We start from the raw sequence: 24,451 nt of genomic DNA on the forward strand, positions 1-24,451 counted from the left end.
TTCCCAGAACAGTGATTGACATGTAGTAGGTATTCAATCCATATTCATTGAATGAATAGATCAGTCTTTCTAAACATTCTTCCAGTTAAAAATAGAGTATATTTTTTTGTGTTTTGGAGGCATCATATTCATAGCATCTGATTGTCCAGGATAGTAAATAGAAAAGAGATAAGCAGTTCATCCATGTGGACAGGATCTCAATTTGTGCCTCCTACTGTCTTTCAATCCCTGAAATTGGCTTATCATTTGACTCTTCCTGAAAGTTAAACACTACAGCAACAACAAAAATCTAGCCACACAAGGAGTTCAGTTACTTGGACTTCAGTATAATTTCAGAATAATTTAGAAGGCCAAGATGTACTCTTGATTATTTTCTTGAGTCTTCATTTAGTTGTAATAGAGTATAATGATATTACATATTACCACTTTGGCTGTGAAATATATATTATTTGATCAAGTATAGAAGAAAACTGATTAAAATTAAACAGAAAAGGAAAAAATGCTGCCTGCTTTGAGGCAACATGACCGCCATTATCTGTCACAAGGAAGAAGTACGATACTTCATTATTTATGGCAGACTCTGTAAAGGTAAGCTCCAGGCTTGAATTAGGTTAATACTTGTTAACTACCGTGGTTAGATGATCTCTTCCTGGGATAGACTGTGTCTAGTGCTATCTTCTCTCATCTCTTTCCTGATGAAAAGTCTTCTGACTTTTGCCTAGTCTAAGAAAGGCATCAGGATAAAATTATATTTGCAATTTTAGATGGGATTAACTTTTATCAACCCAATGCATCAGTGGCTTTAAAAACCCTTCAGCTAATTTGTGTGTCCCTCTGCTTTACTTTAAAAATAGTACAACCAAAAAGACTCTTAAAATAATTAGACGAGAAATGACTTAGGGATTAGGAAAGAGTTTACATTCTGACAGGATTTGGACCTGCTTATAATAGCTGATGTCTCCTTAGAGGACTGTGATTTGGGGTGCTGCACATATTTTTCCCCAGCTCAAATTTGTAAACTCTGCTTTGCTTTGAACAAAAAACTTGGTTATCAGATCACTTTGTTCTTAGTCAACATCAGTTCATGTAAAGTAACTCAACCATATTGTGCTGAAAAGAAGCCAGGTTTGTTTTAACTTTTATTTTTACTATAGTTTACAAAGCAGGCACAGTTTTCTGTACAATTTTAGAGGAGTAGCTATGAAAAAAATTTAAACAACTATGAAGAAATCATTGAATAACTTTTTGAAAACTATCCTGATATATTTGTTCATAACAAAATAGGAAAGGAAGGGAGAATGTAAACACACCTGACAATGAAAGTTTCACAAAAATCTCTACAGTGATAAATGAGAATTGATCTAGGGGATGCTAGAAGATTCAGTGATTTAACAACTTCTGCTGGAATGAGCCCACAGGTCAAGTCAACTTGCTTTGACCACCAGTGAGAGTGGATGCAGCTGTGGAGAAAGAGAAGCCACGTGGAGGTAAAGTTTCTTATCAGGAAAAGCACTGGGAAGTTATATAACGAAGCATGGCAGGAGACATGAATTGAACGCCAGTAACTAAAGGCTAGTCTGCTGGAAAACTTCTGTTACAGTTAAACGAACTCCATTAACAGGACATACATAGTCCAGAAGATTTGGACTCAAGGAAGAGAGGATGCGTGCTTCTGGGAAGATATCCTAGACCAAGGCACTAGTTGAAATTTCAGGCCCATGGGGCCTATCTATACCAAATTTTTTGCATTTCTTTTAATAAAGGTCCTGGTATATTCAGACTTTAAAGGAAGAAATTAGTTTGACTATTATTTAAATAGTGATATTTTCAAGGAAGAAGCATGCTTGATTCAAGTTTTGTTCTATTTTCTATCATACCTGAAGAGAGTCTATCTGCCAAATATATATACCATAACAAAGATAAGAGTGCTTTTCAGCATTATCAATACAATTAGAACTTACAAAGTTCTTCACCACAATTTTGAGGAAGGGAGGGTACATGTTATTTTCCCTATTAAGAAACAGACTCAGTGAGGAAGTGAGATACTCCAGAGCTGGCAAGTGGTAAAGCCAGGACTCAAAGGCCAAGCCTTTTGCCTGCAAATCTAGTGCTCTTTGTACCGCACCATGCTAGTGGCAGCTATTGGAATCTCAGGCATAGTCGCCCAGAGGAATTACAGCCATATGTCACTTAAGGACAGGGAAATGTTCTAAGAAATTCGTTAGGCAATTTCATTGTTGTGCGAACGTCACAGGGAATACTTAAACCTATGTGGTATAGCCTGCTACACACCTGCTATATCCTGTAGTCTAGTCCTGGTAGGCCATAAACCTGTCCAACATGTTACTGTACTGAATACTGTAGGTAATTATAACAACGGTATTTGTGTACTTAAACATATCTAAGCATAGAAAAGGTGCAGTAAAAATGTGATGTAAAAGATTAAAAAGATACACCTGTATAGGATACTTACCATGAATGGAGCTTACAGAACTAAAAGTTGCTCTGGGTGAGTCAGTGAGTGAATATGAAAGCCTAGGAAGTTGCACTATAGTAGTAGGACACTATTGTAGCCTCTAGAAACACTGTACAGCTAGGCTACATTAAATGTTTCACAATTTTTTCTTCAATAATTTTTTTTTTTTTTTTTTTTTTTTTTTGAGACAGAGTCTTGCTCTGTCACCCAGGCTGGAGTGCAGTGGCCGGATCTCAGCTCACTGCAAGCTCCGCCTCCCGGGTTTACGCCATTCTCCTGCCTCAGCCTCCCGAGTAGCTGGGACTACAGGTGCCCGCCACCGCGCCCGGCTAGTTTTTTGTATTTTTAGTAGAGATGGGGTTTCACCGTGTTAGCCAGGATGGTCTCGATCTCCTGACCTCGTGATCCGCCCGCCTCGGCCTCCCAAAGTGCTGGGATTACAGGCTTGAGCCACCGCGCCCGGCCTCAATAATTTTTTTTTTAAGGCGGAGTCTCACTCTGTTGCCCACGCTGGAGTGCAGTGACACAATCATGGCTCTCTGCAGCTTCAACTTCCGGGCTCAAGCATTCTCCCAAGTAGCCTCAGCCTCCCAAGTAGCTGGAATTACAGGCGTGCACCACCACGCCTGGCTAATTTTTGTATTTTTAGTAGGGACGGGGTTTCAGCATGTTGGCCAAGCTTGTCTTGAACTCCTGACCTCAGGTGATCCTCCCACCTCAGCGTCCTAAAGTGCTGAGATTACAGGCATGAGCCACCGCACCTGGCCTTTGATAATAAATTAACCTTAGCTTACTATAATGTTTTTGCTTTACAAACTTTAAAATTTTTTAAACTTTTGACTTTTGTAATAACATAGTTTAAAGCACAGACACATTTTACAGCTATACAAAAATATTTGTATCCTTACCCTATAAACTTTTTTCTATTTTAAAGTGTTTTTTTGTTTTTTACTTTTAAAATTTTTTTTCTTTTGAGACGCAGTCTTACTTTGTCGCCCAGGCTGGGGTACAGTTACGTGATCTTGGCTTACTGCAACTTCTGCCTCCTGGGTTCAAGCCATTTTTGTGCCTCAGCCTCCCAAGTAGCTGGGATTACAGGTGTGCGCCACCAAGCCCCCGCCCCCCTTTTTTTTTAATTTTTAGCAGAGGTGGGTTTTTGCCATGTTGGCCGGGCTGATCTTGAACTCCTCGCCACAAGTGATCCACTCACCTTGGCCTCTCAAAATGCTGGGATTACAGGCGTGAGCCACCATACCTGGCCACTTTTTAAATTTCTGTGTTAAAAACTAACACACACATATTAGCCTAGCCCTAAACAGGATCAGGATCATCAATAGCTCTTTCTTTCACCTCAACATCTTGTCCTCCTGGACAGTTTTCAGGGGTGGTAACATGCATGGCTCTGTCATCCCCTATGATAACAATGCTGCCTTCTGGAAACCTCCTGAGGCTGATTTGCAGTTCACTGTTTTTTTTTTTTTTTTGAAACAGGGTCTCATTCTGTCACCCAGGCTGGAGTGCAGTGGCTCAATCACGTCTCACTGCAGCCTTAAACTCCTGGGCTCAAGCAGTCCTTCTGCCTCAGCCTCCTAGTTGGGTCTACACCACTACACCTGGCTGATTTTTGTATTTTTTGTTGTGATGGGGTCTCACTATGTTGCCCAGGCTGTTCTTGAACTCCTTGGCTCAAGTGATCCTCCAGCCTCCGTCTCCCAAAGTGCTGAGATTACAGGTGGGAGCTACCGTACCTGGCCTACAATTAACTTTTTTTATAAATAGGAGTACACTCTAAATAAAAAGTATAATAAATGCATAAATCAGTAATGTCATTTATTATCATCCAGTGTTATGTACTGTACATAGTTGTATGTGCTATGCTTTTGTACAATTGGTAGCACAATAGGTTTGTTTATACCAGCATCACTACAAACATGTGAGTAATGCATTGCACTGCAACTTAACAACTACAACATCACTGTGTGATAGGAATTTTTCAGCTGTTACAGTCTTAGGGGATCACCATCACATTTGTGGTCTGTTGTTGACTAAAACATTGTTATGCAGCACATGACTGTAATTAGCTCCTATGCTACTAGTTAAACCTTTCAAAAAACAAATAATAGCAGGTACCAAAACAGCAGAAATGGAAACAGCTTTCATGGTTGGCTTTGGAAAATATGCTTGCACTTGTAAATGAAGTAATGAAACCACAATTAAATTGGCTAGAGTACTGTAAAGCTATATATAAAATAGTTATTTTCCAATTATCTTTGGGAAATGAAGCGCTTCATAACTTACTTTGCCTGATAAACAAGGCTGACTCCTTTGTCCAAACTATTTGGAGTGCCAAGTTTTGGAAACAATTTATAAACATCTATCTGTCTTCAATAAAGGATACTAACTCTGCTTTTAGGAACAGTGATTGTTGTTGAATACGTGACTAATTAATGTTTGGAGTTATTTGTTTCTTTAGTAAATAACTCCAGACTCCTGTACATTTGTAATTCTTTGTAAATTCTATTTAAGGCGTTTTTGTTTGTATGTACGTGTTCTCCTTTGCTAAAAAGAATATCGCCCATTACTTCCCTCTACTGCCAACTTGCTATTATTTAATAAACGCTTTTCCTTTAATTTGTCATCTTTTAATCTGCTTTGGATTGGGTAACCAAATCACTAAACTCATTAAAAGTATGTATAAAATAAGAAAAAAAAAATCCATAAAAGAGATAGGAGAAATTTCTGCTTTGTCAAGGGCATATGGTTTATGACATTGACTTTAACATGTATTTTTGATTGCTCAAACGCATTTTTCCCTATTCTGTGTTCTTCAGTTATGTTCACATGAGGTTGCCAGCTAACTGTCAAACTGCACCAAATCTTGACCTAAGTGTAGATATTAGAAAATAGAAATTGTAATGAACTCATAGTTAGGCTTGTCTGTTTCTGGCTCATTTTTTTTCTTAGACTTAATGAACTGCATTTGTTGTGTTTAAACATTTAAAAATAAAGCTGAAAAAATCTGTACTTGTTATGTCCTTTCCTGGTTTTGGTATTAGGGTAATGCTGGCTTCATAGAATGATTGAGGGAGGATTCCCTCTTTCTCTGTCTTTTGGAATAGTTTCAGTAGGATTGGTACCAATTCTTCTTTGAATTGAGATAGAATTCAGCTGTGACTCCATCTGGTCCTGGACTTGTTTTTCGTTGGCAGTTTTGTTACCATTTCAGCCTCAATACTTGTTATTGGTCTGTCCAGAGTTTCTATTTCTTCCTGGTTTAATCTAGGAGAGTTGTCTATTTCCAGGATTTTATCCATCTCCCTTAGGTTTTCTAGTTTATGCACACAAAGGTGTTCATAGTAGGTTTGAATGATCTTTTGCATTTCTGTGGTATTGGTTGTAATATCTCCCAATTCATTTCTAATTGAGTTTATTTAGATATTCTCTTTTCTTGGTTAATCTCGCTAATGGTCAATCAATTTTGTTTATCTTTTCAAAGAACCAGCTTTTTGTTTGTTTTTTGTTTTGTTTCAATTTCGTTTGGTTCTGCTCTGATCTTTGTTATTTCTTTTCTTCTGCTGGTTTTGGGTTTGGTTGGTTCTTGTTTCTCTAGTTCCTTGAGTTGTGAGCATAGATTATTTGTGTGCTCTTTCAGACTTTTTGAGATAGGCATTTAATGCTATGATTTAATATGTATTTAACATATATTTAATGCTCTTAGAACTGCTTTTGCTGTATCACAGAGGTTTTTTGTTTGTTTGTTTGAGATGGAGTCTCATTCTGTTGCCCAGGCTGGAGTACAGTGGTGCAATCTTGGCTCACCACAACCCCTGCCTCCCGGGTTCAAGCAGTTCTCCTGCCTCAGCCTTCTGCTGGGACTACAGGCACGCACTGCCATGCCTGGCTAATTTTTGTAATTTTAGTTGAGATGGGGTTTCACTGTGTTGGCCAGGCTGGTCTTGAACTCCTGATCTCGTGATCTGCTCACCTCAACCTCCCAAAGTGCTGGGATTACAGGCGTGTGCCCGGCTGTATCCCAGAGGTTTTATAGGTTGTGTCACTATTATCGTTCAGTTCAAAGAATTTTTAAATTTTAAATTTCCATCTTTATTTTGTTGTTGATCCAAAATTATTCAGGAGCATATTATTTAATTTCCATTTATTTGTATAGTTTTCAGGGTTAGTTTTGGAGTTAATTTCCAGTTTTATTCCGTTGTGGTCTGAGAGAGTACTTGATGTAATTTTGAATTTTTAAAATTTGTTGAGCCTTGTTTTGTGGCCTATCATATGGTCTATCTTGGAGAATGTTCCATGTTTTGATGAAAATAATGTGTACTCTGCAGTTGTTGGGTAGAATGTTCTGTAAATATCTGTTAAGTTTATTTGTTCTAGGGTATAGTTTAAGTCCATTGTTTCTTTGTTGACTTTCTGTCTTGATGACCCGTCTAGTGCTGTCAGTGGAGTATTGAAGTCCCCCACTAATAGTTATGTTGCCATTGATCTCTTTTTTTTGGTCTAGTAGTAATTGTTTTGTAAATTTGGGAGCTCCAGTGTTAGGTGCATATATATCTGGGATAGTGATATTTTCCCGTTGGACTAGACCATTTATCATTCTGTAATGTCCCTCTTTGTCTTTTTTAACTGTCGTTGCTTTAAAGCCTGATTTGCCTGATATAAGAATAGCTACTCCTGCTTGCTTTTGGTTTCCATTAACATGGAATATCTTTTTCCATTCCTTTACCTAAGTTTATGTGTGTTCTTACGTGTTAGATGAGTCTCTTGAACACAGCAGATAGTTGGTTGGTGGATTTTAATCCATTCTGCCATTCTGTATCTTTTAAGGGGAGCATTTAGGACCATTTACATCCAAGGTTAGTACTGAGATGTGAGGTACTGCTCTATTCATTGTGCTAGTTATTGCCTGAATAATTTGTTTTTTTTTCCCATTGTGTTACTGTTTTATAGGCCCTGTGAGATTTATGCTTTAAAGAGGTTCTATTTTGGTGTATTTTGAGATTTTGTTTCAAGTTTAAGAGCTCCTTTCAGCATTTCTTGTAGTGCTGGCTTGGTAGTGGCAAATTATTTCAGCATTTGTTTGTCTGAAAAAGACTTTATCTCTCCTTCATTTATGAAGCTTGGTTTTGCTGGATACAAAATTCTTGGCTGGTAATTGTTTTGTTTAAGGAGGCTAAGATAGGACCCCAATCCCTTCTGGCTTGTAGAGTTTCTGCTGATAAATCTGCTGTTAATCTAATAGGTTTTCCTTTATAGGTTACTTGGTGCTTTTGCCTCACAGCTCTTAAGATTCTTCTTTTTCTTTCTTTCTTTTTTTTTTCCTTGAGATGGTGTCTCACTCTGTCGCCCAGACTGAAGTGCATGGCGTGATTTCCGCTCACTGCAACCTCCGCCTCCTGGGTTCAAGCAATTCTCTGGCCTCAGTCTTCCAAGTAGCTGGGATTACAGGTTCCTGCCACCATGCCCGGCTGATTTTTATATTTTTAGTAGAGTTGGGGCTTGACCATGTTGGCCAGGCTGGTCTCAAACTCCTTACCTCAAGTGATCTGCCTACCTTGGCCTCCTAAAGTGCTGGGATTACAAGTTTGAGCCACCGCACTTGACCTTTAAGATTCTTTCTTCTGTCTTGACTTTAGATAATCTGATGACTGTGTGCCTAGGTGATGATCTTTTTGTGATGTATTTCCTGGGTGTTCTTTGAGCTTCTTGTATTTGGATGTCTAAATCTCTAGCAAGACCAGGGAAGTTTTTCTTGATTATTCCCTCAAATAAGTTTCCCCAACTTTTAGATTTCTCTTCTTCCTCAGGAATACCAGTTATTGTTATGTTTGGTTATTTAACATAATCTAAAATTTCTTGGAGGCTTTGTTCCAAAAAAGGCTAGAGACCAGTATCCCTGATGAACATAGATGCAAAAATTCTCAACAAAATACTAGCTATCTGAATCTAGCACCATATCAAAAAAAATAACACACCATGATCAATTGGGTTTCATACCAGGGATGTAGGGTTGGTTTAATATCCGCAAGTCAGTAAATGTGACAGACCACATAAACAGGATTTAAAACAATATGATCATCTCAATAGATGCAGAAAAAGCATTTGACAAAATCCAGCATTCCTTTATGATTAAAACCCTCAGTAAAATTGGCATAGAAGGGACATACCTGAAGGTAGTAAAAGCCATCTATGACAAACCCACAGCTAACATACTGAATGGGGAAAAGTTGAAAGCATTCCACCTGAAAACTGGAACAAGACATGGGTGTCAACTTTCACCACTTGTATTCAGCATAGTACTGGAAGTCCTATCTAGAGCAATCAGACAAGAGAAAGAAAGAAAGGGCATCCTAATTGGTAAAGAGGAAGTCAGACTGTCACTCTTCACTGATGACAGGAACGTATACCTAGAAAACCCCAAAGACTCATCCAAAAAGGTCCTAGATTGATAAATGAATTCAGTAAATGTTTTAGTTTGTTTTCATGCTGCTGATAGTCATAGCCAAGACTGGGCAATTTACAAAATAAAGGTTTAATGGACTTACAGTTCCACATGGTTGGAAAGGCCTCACAATCATGGCGGAAGATGAAAGGCATGGTGGCAGACAAGAGAAGAGAGTTTGTGTAGGGAAACTCCTATTTTTAAAACCATCAGATCTCATGAGACTTATTCACTATCACCAGAAAGAGTTGCCCCCATGATTCAGTTACCTCCCACCAGGTCCCTCCCACACGTGGGAATTCAAGATGAGATTTAGGTGAGGACACAGCCAAACCATATCAGTAAAGTTTTAGGAAAAAAATTAATGTACACAAATCAGTAGCACTGCTATACACCAACAGTGAGGAAGCTGAGAATGAAATCAAGAACTCAACTTCTTTTATAACAGCTGGAAAAAGAAATGAAATACTCAGGAATATACCTAGCCAAGGAGGTGAAAGATCTCTACAAGGAAAACTGCAAAACACTGCTGAAAGAAATCATAGATGACACAAACAAATAGAAACACATCCCATGCTCATGGATGGATAGAATCAATATTGTGAAAATGACCATATTGCCAAAAGCAATATATAAATTCAATGCAATTCCCATCAAAATACCATCATCTTTCTTCACAGAACTAGAAAAAAGAATCCTAAAATTTATATGGAACCAAAAAAGAGCCCCCATAGCCAAAGCAAGACTAAGTAGAAAGAACAAATATGGAGGCATCACATTACCTGACTTCCAGCTGGACTGCAAGCCTGTAGTTACCAAAACAACATGGTACTGGTAGGAAAACATAGGTCAATGGAACAGAATAGAGAACCCATAAATAAAGCCAAACACTCACAGCCAACTGATCTTTAGCAAAGGAAACAAAAACATACAGTGGAGAAAGGACACCCTATTCAGCAAATGGTGCTGGGATAATTGACAAGCCATATATAGAAGAATGAAACTGGATCCTCATCTCTCACCTTATACAAAAATCAACTCAAGCAGGTTCAAAGACTTACATCTAAGACCTGAAACTATTGAAATTCTAAATGATAACATCAGAAAAATCCTTCTAGACATTGGCCTAGGCAAAGAGTTCATGACCAATAACCCAAAAACAAATGCAACAAAAACAAAGATAAATAGATGAGATTTAGTTAAACTAAAAGGCTTCTGCACAGCAAAAGAAGTAATCAGTAAACAGCCCACAGAGTGGGAGAAAGTATTTGCAAACTGTGCATCTGACAAAAGACTAATATCCAGAATCCACAAGGAACTCAGATAAAGCCGTGAAAAAAAAACAAAAACAAATAATCATATCAAAACATGGGCTAAAGACATGAATAGACAATTCTGAAAAGAAGATATACAAATGGCCAACAAACTTACAGAAAACTCCTCAACATCACTAATTATGAGGAAAATGCAAATAAAATCACAGTGCTATACCACCTTACTCCTGTAATAATGGCCATAATAAAAAAAAATCAAAGAATAATAGATGTTGGTATAAATGTGGTGAGAAGGGAACACTTTTACACTGCTGGTGGTAATGTAAACTAGTACAACCACTATGGAAAATAATGTGGAGCTTCCTTAAAGAACTAAAAGTAGAAACTACCATTTGATCCAGCAATCCCACTACTGGGTATCTACTAGGAGGAAAATAAGTCACTGTATGAAAAAGACATTTGCACACCCATGTTTATAGTAGCACAATTCGCAATTGCAGAAATATGGAACCAGCCTAAATGTCCATCAACCAATTAGTGGATAAGGAAAATGTGACACACACACACACACACACACACAAACACACACACACACACCATGGAATACTACTCAGGAACAAAATAATGGCATTTGCAGCAACCTAGATGGAGTTGGAGACCATTATTATACTAAGTGAATAACTCAGGAATGGAAAATCAAACATCATATGTTCTCATTTATAAGTGGGAGCTAAGCTGTGGGGTTGCAAAGGCATGAGAATGATATTATGGACTTTGGGGTTTCCAGGGGAAGGGTGGGAATAAAAGGGGTGAGTGATAAAATACTACAGATTTGGTACAGTGTGTACTACTCAGGTGATGCGTGCACCAAAATCTTAGAAATCACTACTAAAGAATTTATTCATGTAACCAAACACCACCTGTTCCTCAAAAATTATTGTAATAAAAATAAAATTATTTACTTGATTTTTATTATGAATATTTCTAATCTTTAAAAACATTTTTTTACTGAGACGAAATTCACATAATGTACAATTAACCTTTTTTTTTTTTGAGATAGTCTCGCTCTGTTGCCCAGGCTGAAGTACAGTGGTGTGATCTTGGCTCACTGCAACCTCTGCCTCCTGGGTTCAAGCAATTCCCCTGCCTTACCCTCCCAAGTAGCTGGGATTACAGGCACATGCCACCACGCCCAGCTATTTTTTTTGTATATTTAGTAGAAACGGGGTTTCACCATGTTGAGCAGGCTGGTCTTGAACTCCTGACCTCATGATCTGCCTCAGCCTCCCAAAGTGCTGGGATTACAGACGTGAGCCACTGTGCCTGGCCACAACTAACCATTTTAAAGTAAACAGCTCATTGGCATTTAGTACATTTATAATACTCTCTAGTTGTAAAAAATTTTCATCACCCCTAAAGGAAATTCTGCATCCCATAGGCAGTCATTTTCTATTCTTCCCTGCCCCTGGCAACCACCAATTTACTTTCTGTCTGTCTCTGTGAATTTATATATTCTAGTCTTGAACTCCTGGCCTCAAGCGATTCTCCTGCCTTGGCCTCCAAGCACCTTGGGATTACAGGTGTGAGCCACCACACCTGTGGGATTTCTTTGGCTATTTCATATAAACAGAATTATACAATATTTGTCTTCTGGCTGCTTTTGCTTAGCATAATATTTTTGAATGTCATCCACATTGTAGCATGAACCAGTACATCATTGTGTTTTATGGCTGAATATTCATTATATTTATACACCACAAGCTTGTTTATCCATTCATCTATCGATGGACATTTGGCTTGTTTCCACCTTTTGATTATTGCAGATAGTCCTGCTGTGCATATGCATATACATGTGTTTGCTTGAGCACCTGTTTTTCAGTTCTTTGGGGTATGTACCTAGGAAGGGAATTGCTGGATCATCTGGTGATTCTATATTTAGTGTTTTGAGGATCCACCAAACTTTTCCACAGCAGCTGAACCATTTTCTGTTCCTACTGGCAATGTATAAGCGTTCCAGTTTCTCCTCATCAATGTTTACTTCCTTTTTTAAAAAATTATAGCCATCCTAGTTGGTATGAAGTGGTATCTCATTATGGTTCTGAGTTGCATTTCCCTAATGACCAATAATGTTGAGCATCTTTTCATGTGCTTGTTGGCCATTCATATCTTTTTTCAAAAAGGGTCTAAGTTCTTTGCCCATTTTAAAGTTGGGTTGTTTCTTTTTGTACGTCAGAGTTATTTTATACATTTCAAATAGTAGACCTTAATCAGATAGATAATTTGCAAATATTTTCTCCTTTGTTCTGTAGATTTTTTTTTACTTTCTTCATTTATTATTATTATTTTTTTGAGACAGGGTCTTGCTCTGTTGCCCAGGTAGAAGTGCAGTGGCACAATCATGGCTCACTGCAGCCTTGATCTGTTGGGCTTAAAGTGATCCTTCCACCTCAGCCACTTGAATAGCTGGGACTACAGGTGTGTGCCACCGTACTCAGCTAATTTTAGTTTTTGTAGAGGCAAGGTCTCACTATGTTGTCCAGGATTGTCTCAAACTTCTGAGCTCAAGCAATCCTTCTGCCTCAGCCTCCCAAAATGTTAGGTTTATAGCTGTGAGTGACCATGCCTAGCCTGATACGGTTTTTTGCATGAAAGTTTTAAATTTTGTGCGTGTGTGTATGTGTGTGTGTTTAAGAGGGTGTTGCTCTGTCATCCAGGCTGGAATGCAGTGGTATAATTATAGCTCACTGAAGCCTTGGTCTCCTGGGCCCAAGTGATCCTCCCACTTTAGCCTCTCGAGTAGCTGGGACTACAGGTGTGTGCCACCATACCCAGCTAACTTTAAAATTTTTTGTAGAGACAGGGTCTTGCTTTGTTGCCTAGGCTGGTCTCAAACTCTTGACCTCAAGTTTCTCCCACTTTAGCCTCCCAGAGTGCTAGGATTACAGACATGAGCCACTGCGCCTGGCAAGTTTTGTAATTTTGAAATAAGTTGATCTATTTTTTTCTTTGTTGCTCATGTTTTTGGTGTTATATTCAAACATTTATTCCCAAATTCAAGATCACAGAGATTTACCCTAATGTTTTCTTCTAAACTATTTTATGGGTCACTTCTTATATTTACTTACTTTATATATATGGTGTGGAGTAGGGATCCAACTTCATTCTTTTGTATGTGGATCTTCAGTTGTCCCAGCACTATTTGTTAAAGAGAGTATTCTTTTTCCCACCAGCTGGTCTTGGCACCCTTATTTAAAATCAGTTGACTGTAGATGCATAGGTTCATTTCTGGACTCTCTATTCTATTTTTTTGTATGTCTCTCCTTATGCCAGTACCACACTGTTTTGATGACTATAGCCTTGTAATAAGTTTTTGAAACAAGGAAGTGTGAGTCCTCCAATTTTGTTATTCTTTTTCAGTATTGTTTTGGCTATTGCCAAACAATACTGCAGGCCCATGTGAATTTGAGGTTTGGCTTTTCATCTCTAGGAAAAAGCATATTGGGATTGTGATAGGTATTGCATTTGAATTTGAAGATTACTTTGGGTAGTACTGTACCTTAACAATATTAAGTATTTCAATATATGAACATGGGGTATCTTTCTATTTATTTAGATTTTCCTTAATTTCTTTTAGCACTGTTTAGTTGTGTTCAGAATATGCCTTTTCACCTTTTTGGTCAAATTTATTCCTACATATTTTGTTCTTTCGGATATTACTATAAATGGGATTGTTTTCTTTTTTTGACATGTACATTGCTGGTATCTAGCAGCTGATTTTTGCATGTTGATTTTGTACCCTGCAAACTTCACTGAATTTATTGTCTCGAGTAGGGGTGTGTGTGTGTCTGTCAGGGTTGGGGGGTGGATTTGAAGGATTTTCTATGTATAGGATTATGTCATCTATGCATAGAGATAGTTTTACTTCTTCTTTCCAGTTTAAATGTCTTTTATTTTTCTTGCGTAATTGCTCTGTTTAGAACCTTCAGTACAACATCAAATGGCAGTGGTGAACATTGGCATCCTTGTCTTGTTACTGATCTTAGGGGGAAAGCTTTCAGTCTTTCACCATGGAGTTTGGTATTAGCTTTTGGTTTTTCCTAAATGCTCATTGACGTGTTGAGAAGCTCTTCTCTATTCTTCTATTCCTATTTTTCTAGGTGTTTTATTTTATCATTAAGGATGTTGGATTTTGTCAAATGCTTTTTCTGAATCAATTGAGATGGTCATGTGTGTTTTATTTCTTTTGTCTTAGTAATGTGGTATAATGATTTTGGGGGGTATGTTTTACCACCCTTGCAGTCCTGGGATGAATCCCACTTAGTCATGGTGTATAATCCTTTTAGTGTGCTGTTAGACTCAGTTTTTTAATATTTGCTTAGAATTTTTGCATCTATATTTATAAGGGATGTCGGGCTATAGTTTTCTTGTGGTTATCTTTTGTCTGGCTTTGGTATTGGGGTAATGCTGGCCTATCGATTGAGTTAGAAAGTATTCTCTCCTTTTCCTTGATTTTTGTGCTCATCCCCCATCTTGTTTGTTTTTTGAATGGATTTTAAATTATTTTGGAAAGTTATTCAGATTCTTAAGGTTGTTATTCAAGACGAGCCAAAAAAAAAATGGTCTTATCCAGGAAAAATCCTTGCCTGATGAGAATTTAATCACAAAATTTTGTTGTTCAAGTTCCACCTACCTATTTTAGAAACAGATGATATTATAGTCATAAAATCTCATGGAATCAGATGTTGTAACTTGATTATATATGTGTAGACATTCTAAGAGAGCTTTCAATCCCAGGATTATAATGTTACGATAATTTAGTTACCCATATGTATATAAACATTTCTAGGAGCAATTTTAGAAATATAATACCTCAGTTTAACAAGGTATAAATTTAACAAGGTATAAATTTGATTTTTGGCTAGCTTTCACTACTTCTTAAGATAGAACTTGAACACTGGGGCAGATCCCAAAGCAATACTTTAACTACAATAGTTATGCACAAGAAAGTCCTGTAAATAATCTATCCATGACAAGCTACAAAGTCAATATTCAAATGTCCCAAATCTTAGACTCCTTTATTTAAAAGAGCTAACCAACAAAGAATTTACTAAGCCCACCATTCTTTTTTTTTTTTTTTTTTTTTTTTTTGAGACCGTCTTGCTCTGTTGCCCAGGCTGGAGTGCAGTGGTGCAGTGGCACAATCTCGGCTCACTTCCGCCTCCTGGGTTCAAGCGATTCTCTTGTCTCAGCCTCCTGAGTAGCTGGGATTATAGGCATCCTCTACCATACTTGGCTAATTTTTTGTATTTTTAGTAGAAGTGGAGTTTCACCATGTTGGCCAGGCCAGTCTTGAACTCTTGACCTCAAGTGATCCACTGGCCTCAGCCTCCCAAAGTGCTGGAATTACAGGCGCAATTCACCATGCCCGGCCTAAGCCCACCATTCTTTTCAGCTGTTTGTACCTATAGATAAAGTTCTTGCTACTCTCTTCTGTGGTCTATAATTTGTGAAAAACTAATTATGATGCAATTTCAACAAATGTATTTGTTCAGTTCTATTTGATTTTCTAATTCATGTTGCATGAGTAATAGATGCACTGATGAAGTTAGCACATTTTAACAGTTTTCCTTTCAGAATGTGCTTTTTAACAGAATGCTAGCAGATTGTTTGGCTGTTATTTTAATTATATTACAGTCCATTCACAAACGGTACAACCACAAATTATACAATAAACCTAAAATTTTATAATTCTGTTTTTGTATTTGGAACAGTCTAGTTCAACTGTATTTAAAGGGAAAGTTAATTTATTCAAAGCGTATTTTTAAGACCTTTTCATTTTGGTTAAAAATGGTGACATACAGCTGGGTGTGGTGGCTCATGCCTATAATCCCAGAACTTTGGGAGGCCGAGGTGGGCAGATCACGAAATCAGGAGTTCAAGACCAGCCTGGCCAACATGGTGAAACCCCATCTCTACTAAAAAATACAAAAAAAAAAAAAAAAAAAAAAAATTAAAAAAAAAAATTAACTGGGCGTGGTGGCAGGTGCCTGTAATCCTAGCTACTCAGGAGGCTGAGGCAGGAGAATCGCTTGAAACCAGAAGGCAGAGGTTGCAGTGAGCTGAGATCGCACCATTGTACTCTAGCTTGGGCAACAAGAGTGAAATTCCATATCAAAAAAAAAAAAAAAAAAAAAAAGACATACCAAACCATTTTAGATCCTAAAGGATTCCTAATCTGGCATTATAGACCAAATGTGGTACATTCAGTCCAAAACTTGTGTTCTAAGATGGAGCAGAAAACAAACATAGTAACAGAAATGTTTTTTGCTGTAACCAAAAACACGTAGGTAATTTTAAAAGTCTTTTGAGGGGAGGAGTCAATAATTGATTTTGTTGGTAGTGGAGAGAATGAGTGGACTAAATAACATTTAAAAATATATAGTGGTTTTCAGGCTGGCACGGTGGCATACTCCTATAATCCCAGCACTTTGAGAAGCTGAGACGGGAGGATCACTTGAAGCCGGGAGTTTAAGACCAGTCTGGGCAACATAGTGAGACCCTGTCTTGACCAAAAAAAAAAAAAAAAAAAAAAGCCTGGTGTGGTGGCATGTATCTGTTGTCTAACTACTTAGGAGTTTGGGGCGGAAGGATCACTTGAGCCTGAGAGTTCGAAGTTGCAGTGAACTGTGATCATGCCAGTACACTCCCGCCTAAGTGATAGAGTGAGACTCTCTCTCAAAAAATAAAATATAATGGTTTTCTAGTAGGAAAATATACTTACATAGTTTTCCCTTATCCAGTCCTCATGATAGCATTGTGAAGGAGGTATTACTTTATTTGACACTTGAGAAAACCAAATTGGACTGATTGCCTTTACCATTTCACTCCTAGTAAGTAACTGCTGGAAATCAAACTCAGAACTTTGGAATTAAACATCAAGCTCTTTCTATTAAACCAGATTTTTGTTTTCTATAAGTTTCAGTTTAAAAGAAGAAAAGAACATTACTTGTTTTCTATAACTGTGTGATACATATTCTGTGCTTACAGATAATAAGCAATTCATTTTAAAATGTCATAACTTCAGAATATAATTAACAATGGGACTTGGCCTTTCAGATATATTACAGTGTGCTTGGATTTTCAAAAATTTTATTTCCATGCAGCTTGTCAATGATTTATTATTATTATTATTATTTATTTATTTTTTTAAGGCAGGGTCTCACTTTGTTACCCAGGCTGGAGTGCAGTGGTGCAATCTTAGCTTACTGCAGCCTCTGTCTACCTCCTGGGTTCAAGTGATCAACCTGCCAAGTAGATGAGACTACAGGCACACGCTACCACTTCCAGCTAATTTTTTGTATTTTTTGCAGAGGCAGTGTTTCGCCATGTTGCCCAGATTTGTCTCAAACTCCTGGGCTCAAGAAATCCTCCCACTTCAACCTCCTAAAGTGCTGGCATTCCAGGTGTGAACCACCACGCCTAGCCAAAGATAAGGTTTTATATAACTTTCTCTTGCATAACTTTGGAGGAGCAGTGTAGTGTAGTGCAAAGTTATCCAACTTTAAAGGACACAAGAATTACCTAGGAGATTAATAGCTTTTTAGGGCCCAGGAAACCCTCTAGATACTTCTGGTAGAGGTAGTCCAGGGACAATACTTGGGGGAAACACTGGCTTTGAGGTTTTACACAGATAAAAAAATACCTACTTCATAAATTAGTGATGGTGATTTAATCTATGGTATCTCTACAGTTCTTGGAATAGAACCAGGTACATAGGAAATGTTCAAAATATTCCATTCTTGTGTGATGACTTGGGTGGCAACTAAGAATCAAGAGAATATTCCTTCTTTTCATTCAACAAAATTTATTGAATTCCAGCAGTATTCTAGGGACTTGTGGATATAGGGGAAAATGGGCACATTCCTCATTCTTGTTGAATTTATTTGATCAACTCATTTTAAAGGTATAGTTCTTACCTTGTTAAAAAATAATAAAAGGACTATTGAGGGCATGTTTGCATAATCTTTTCCCTTGCAAATTAAAGTTTTGTTTTTTACTTGAATGAGGATTGCAGTTCAAAGAAATGGCCTATTATTTCTCAGTTTTCTTGTTGCTTTAAATCTATACTGTCCAATACAGTAGCCACTAGATACTTGCAACTTTTAAGTCAATTAAACTTGTATAATATTAAAAATACAGCTCCTCAGTGGCACTACCACATTTCAATTGCTCAGTAGCCACATGTGGCTAGTGGCTGCTTTATTGGACAGTGAGATGTAGATCATTTCCATCATCATACTAAGTTCTGTTGGGACAGTGTTATTCTGGAGTTTACAACTACAAAGTGGTGATTTTCCAGTTGTCTTGATTTGTAGATTGATTTTGAGGCAAGTATTAGCAGTGGCTTGAGGCTGTCACGTAAGTGTATTAATTCCCTTTCAGGTTGACCAGGCCCAGGGCTAGTATTGATTTACCTTAACAGTTTCATTACACAGCCAGTGAGATATAAATGCTAAGACATCCGGGCATTTTCTTTAAACTTCTGAGTAATACACTAAGGTTATTTTACTGCATTAGTCATAGCTTTTCTCATGCAGTGTGTGTGTGTGTGTGTGTGTGTGTGTGTGTGTGTGTGTGTAGAGAGAGTTAATTCACCTCCACAGCATTATAATTGTTTCAAATGTATATCTAATGAAATTTTGAGGACAAAGGGGTAAAGAAGAGTTGCAATTGCATCTGAATACTAGAACTGAATACTGGAATTCATGGTACTTACCATGAATTTAAAAAAGAAAGTTCTGGTTTCTTTTATAGAAACCAGAACTAAGAGTAGTGAAAAGTTGGTTTAACACTGTTTACTCAGCATTCCACTGGGTAGAACCCCAGTTATGATTATTTAAAAATATTAATTATGAGACTGAGTGCAGTGGCTGGCTCATGCCTATATTCCTAGCACTTTGGGAGGCCGAGGTGGGCAGATCAGCTGATATCAGGAGTTTGAGACCAGCCTGACCAACATGGTAAACCCTGTCTCTACTAAAAATACAAAAAATTAGCTGGGTGTGGTGGTGCATGCTATAATCTTGGCTGCTATGGAGGCTGAGGCAGGAGAATGACTTGAACGTGGGAGACGGAGGTTGCAGTGAGCTGAGACTACGCCACTGCACTGTAGCCTGGGCAACAGAGTGAGACTCTATCTCAAATATATGTATATAGATATATATGTGTATATATATGTATATATGATATATATGCATATATGATAAATATACATATATACATATATGATAAACACATGTATGTATATACGTATATGTGACAAATACATGTATATATACGTATATATACATATATATGACAAATTTAATGTTTTAGTAATTGAAAAACCAAGGATAAATTCTTCTGTATTTTTGTTGTTTTTAAAACCTGCATATAAAATTGAGTAGCACCCACTACATTCCAGTGTCTAGGTCATGAATGCAGTTTTTTGGGGCAGAGTTCAGTAAATGATATGCAAGTGCAATTGGGTTTTTGCCTCTGTTTCCTGAATATGAGTAGCTAGTTACAGATAGGTCTTAACTCCTTTTTTTCCTTCAGTTTTTGCTGCTGTTCCTCCCTGAGAAGAAAGGCAATAAGAGACTGCTGTCATTTGGTCACAGGTCAGGGATTAGTGCGGCTGAAGTCATTGAAATCCTTTTGTATGTTATTGCCTCCTTCAGTGACCTTCTGTCTTTCCAGGTCACTTACTTCAGCCTTTGGTACTACAACAAGCAAAATCAGCGCCGGTGGGTAGATTTGGAAAAACCTTTGAAGAAGCAGCTGGATAAATATGCATTGGAACCAACCGTCTATTTTGGAGTGGTGTTTTATGTGCCTTCAGTTTCTCAGCTGCAGCAGGAGATTACCAGGTGAGAAATTACATGCCATTTGTTTTTAGGAAATAGTCTAGTGAGATGTAAAAAGTGAAACTAAGGTTGAAGTCAGAAGATAAGTTTGGAACTTTGCCTCTCGCCCCACATTTTTAGCTACGGTATTACAAAGAGGTTCTCATATATGGCATGTCAGAGTGTTTTACTACATGTTGGGTAACTTATGGGTTCAGTAGGCACAAAGGAATAATTAAAGGGAAAAATGACGGATTTACCCTAGCTGTGCACTCTTCCTGTAGTGATGTTACCTTTAATGTTTGTGTTGTTTCTGATCCTTTGTGATTAGGAAAGGAGAGAAGATATTTTAGAAAATTAGTCACAAAATCTGTGTTCATTCCTCAATGAAATGTGCTGAAAGGCTCCTAGAATTCTCTTCCTCTAGCTATATTCTGTAGACAGGTTGGGGAGGGAGTACAGAGGAGAGGGAGGGAAGTGTTTAAGATCAGGACATTTTGGCTGATAAGTGCACTTAATAGGGACAAAAGCAGAAAGGGAAGATGATATTAAGGAGCAGAATAGAGGAACTAAGTGTTCTTATTCTTTTTCCCCCTGAAGACAACGAAAAAAGGAATAAAATTTGAGTTCTTGAGCGTGGTTTTCAAAGTTCTGTGAATCCCATCACTGCCTTATCTTTTTAACCCTATTTAATGTTACTTTTGAGCCAAGCTGAGCTACTTCAAGGGCCCGAAACATACCACATGCCCTTTCGTCTTTGTGTCCTAGATCTTTCTCTCACATGTATTTACTGGAATCCTGTTTGCCTCCTGAGTTGTGGTTCAGAAGGTACCTCCTCCATGAAGCATCTATGACCCCAGGACAGAATGAGTTTTGGCTTACGACCTAGAATTTGATTCTACTTGTGTTAAGATGGTAATTGTCATACCCTATTATTAGGATTTTGCAGGTATCTTTTTCCTAGGTTTTAAGCCTATGTTTTCTTTAGCTTTACTTAATGATATCTTACACAGTACCTTGCGGACAGTGAGAACCTGGTACTGTCTCGTGTTTGTGGAGTGCTGTTTGAGTCTGCCAGTTAATGATTAGGAGAGAATGGAAAGTCAAAGCAGTAAGGATCCAGTGGTAGGGATAAACACAAACTGACTGTAAAAGTCTGAGATAGAAATAATGAAGAGAAAATGGAAACCAGAAGGAAAAAGCCTGAACTGATCACTTTAACTCATTTAAACATTTACTGAAGATACGCTCTTAAGAACTGTGTTGAATAGAGTGGGAGGTGAATATGCTTTAATCCCACCCTGGAGGAGCCGCTCACAGTCTGGTGGAATTGGCAGTTCATATAAATAGTTACAGTATCCTATGATAATAAATGCTTTAATTAAAGCTGTGGATTCCTAGGGGTGGGGCAAGGGGAACTTGAACAGGAAAGGTAGAGAGACTGACATTTAAATTGACTTTAGAAATGTTCTAGAGGGAATAGTTTTTGCAAAGCAGGGGAAGTAATCAAAATGATTACATGTCTTCAGGAAGTTTCAGGTATTACTTAGAAAGGAGATTTAAAAAATAGGCATAGCAATAAAGTCATGGTACAATGAGGAAGAGATTTTCAAATTTAATGGAATCATTAAATTTATATTTTACAAAGATCACCCATCATAGAAGGTAGATCAGAGATGGCAAGACTATAGGCAGGAGACCAGTTTAGGAATACCTGTGCCATAATCTAGGCGTAGGTTTACAATATAGAACTGAACAGAAGGGCATTAGCTGTATTGAGAGAGAATGGGCCTATTAGAGTCAATCAGTAGGATTGCTCATTGATTAGGTATAGGAGCGCCTGATAGAGAAGTTGTATCAGTAAGGATTAAGTATAGCTATATATAACAAAAACCCTAAATATCATTGACTTCTGTGAGACAAGTTCAGAAGTCAGCCTTGCAGAGCTTGTCTGACAGCTCCACAGAGTCTTCACAGACGCTCGCTCTTTCTCTTAGTGCTCCAGTATCCTCAGTGTGTCCTTCCCATGCACTAGGTTTACCTTTTGGTCCAAGATATCCAGAGTTCTGTCTATCACATCCATAGTCAGAAAGCAGATGAGTGGTTTCCTAGGAACAGGGTAGGAATTGGAGAGACAGATTATGAGGGGTGCAAGGAAACTTTTGCAGGTGGTATGTTCCTCATCTTGTAGTGATGGTTTCATGGATGTATGCATGTGTCCAAATTGTCAACTTGAAATTTGAACAGCTTCTTTGTATGCCAATTATACCTCAAAAACGGTGTTTTAAAAAACCCACTCAAAGATATTGTAAGAAAACAAAGCGGGAGGGCCGGGTGTGGTGGCTTACACCTGTAATGCCAGCACTTTGGGAGGCTGAGGGGGGGCAGATCATCTGAGGTCGGGAGTTCGAGATCAGCCTGCTCAACATGGAGAAACCCTGTCTCTACTAAAAATACAAAATTAGCCAGGTGTGGTGGCACACGCCTGTAATCCCAGCTACTCGGGAGGCTGAGGCAGGAGAATTGCTTGAACTCAGGAGGCTGAGGTTGCAGTGAGCCGAGCTGGCACTGCTGCATTCCAGCCTGGGCAACAAGAATGAAACTCTGTCTCGAAAAAGAAAAAAGAAAACAAAGGGGGAGAACAACAATCTGATTAATATACCTTTAGAAAGTGCAGACTTAACAGAAAAATACGACCACAAAGCAGCAGAAAACTGGCACCTAATACTACAAAATGAACTTTAAAAATTAAGAAAATAACAGATGATATGAAAGAACCATTTAAATCTGAATTAGAAAAGCTTGGGAATAATTTGGCTATGTAACAGGTGAATATGAAAATAGCTGCAAAAACAATTAGAAATTTTGAAATGATAGAAACTATAAAAGTATAGAAGATTAAAAAATAGATGTAATAGGATTCCCTAAAGGAAAAAGCCAAAACATTCTTCTAACAGTATGATCTAAGTCAAAACATTGGCAAAGAACAAATTCCAAAAACTATATAACAAATTCTATATTCTAGCTATAACACATTTTAAAAACTTTCTTGAAAGGAAAATGACTTGAAGCTCTGTATTGAAAAGACGTACTGTGTACCTGGCATGGTCCGTCCAGAGCAATCAGTGCCAACACATTCTGCAGAGTCACCAGAAATTGGGCATCCAGACTAAAGCTGTTATAAAATTAAGAAAATAAGATTGGTGTCAGACTTCTGGAAAAACACTTCATGCCAACGGACAAAAAAGTAACATTTAACATCCTCAAGGAAAGGAAATAGGAGGCAATGATTATATATCTAGCAAAAACGACCTGTGAATATATCTTAGTGCGAGCTGCCATAACAAAATATTACAGACTGAGTAGCTGATGTATTTTCTCAGTTTGGAGATCTGAGCATAGTTGAGGTCTCATGAGGGCTCCCTTCCTGGCTTGCAGAACTTCCGGCTGGGTCCTCACATGGCAGAGCGAACAAACACTCTGGTGCCTGGAGTTCTTACTTGCAAAAGAGGAAATTTTGTTTCAATCATCAATAATTGTGCCTCATTTGAACCTCACTGGCTACGATACTGCCACTGCACAAAGCTTGGAAATTTTGACCATCATAATTTTGACCAACTAGGCTGGGCACGGTGACTCACGCCTGTAATCCCAGTACTTTGGGAGGCCGAGGTGGGTGGATCACTTGAGATCAGGAGTTTGAGACCAGCCTAGCCAACATGGTGAAACACCGTCTCTACTAAAAATACAAAAATTAGCCGAGCGTGGTGGTGCATGCCTGTAATCCCAGCTACTCAGGAGGCTGAAGCAGGAGAATCGCTTGAACCTGGGAGGCAGAGGTTGCAGTGAGCTGAGTTTGAGCCACTATACTCCAGCCTGGACGACGGTGAGACCCCATCTCAAACAAAATAAAACAAACAAACAAAAGAATACAACTGCATGAATTGAAACACATCGAATATATCTTTTAAAATTCACGAATTCATAATACTTAAAAAAAATAACCTCATTGGTCACCTTTGAAACTTACTAGAATACAATACGTTATTCTGAATGGCAGTAAGTTTATCCTATCTTTATAGATTGTATAAAGAGGTAACAATCATCAGTATTGGCTAAAACCTTTGGGTAAAAGGAACAGGCTGGCATCATCTGAACTCAGTGGGCAATGTCAGCATCACTGTAAGTGGGACAACCAAATACCATTTCTTCTGATGTGATGCATCCGGAAGTACCAGGCACCACCAGGTTAAATGACTAAAATGAACTTGTATCGAAGCAAGCCTCTAGTCTGCACTGTTCAGTAAGGTAGTTGTTAGCTATATGTGGCTATTTATAGTTAATTGAAATTAATACAATTAAA

The 24,451-nt window shown here is 38.0% G+C and overlaps 1 protein-coding gene and 1 pseudogene across 2 annotated transcripts in view; one reads left to right on the forward strand and one right to left on the reverse strand.

Moving 5' to 3' along the window:
- Positions 1 to 24,451, forward strand: part of LOC105467583 (protein tyrosine phosphatase non-receptor type 21) — a 91,122-nt gene that overhangs the window by 17,292 nt on the left and 49,379 nt on the right. For both annotated transcript variants that reach the window (XM_011717298.2, XM_011717299.3), the window contains exon 3: positions 19,943 to 20,112. In XM_011717298.2, coding sequence (XP_011715600.2) covers positions 19,943 to 20,112 — 170 coding nt within the window. The remainder of the gene's footprint in view (positions 1 to 19,942; positions 20,113 to 24,451) is intronic.
- On the reverse strand, positions 23,545 to 23,675 carry LOC112424213 (U4 spliceosomal RNA; annotated as a pseudogene).

The sequence above is a fragment of the Macaca nemestrina genome, chromosome 7 (assembly GCF_043159975.1).
Source record: "Macaca nemestrina isolate mMacNem1 chromosome 7, mMacNem.hap1, whole genome shotgun sequence".
NCBI classification, from domain to species: domain Eukaryota; kingdom Metazoa; phylum Chordata; class Mammalia; order Primates; family Cercopithecidae; genus Macaca; species Macaca nemestrina.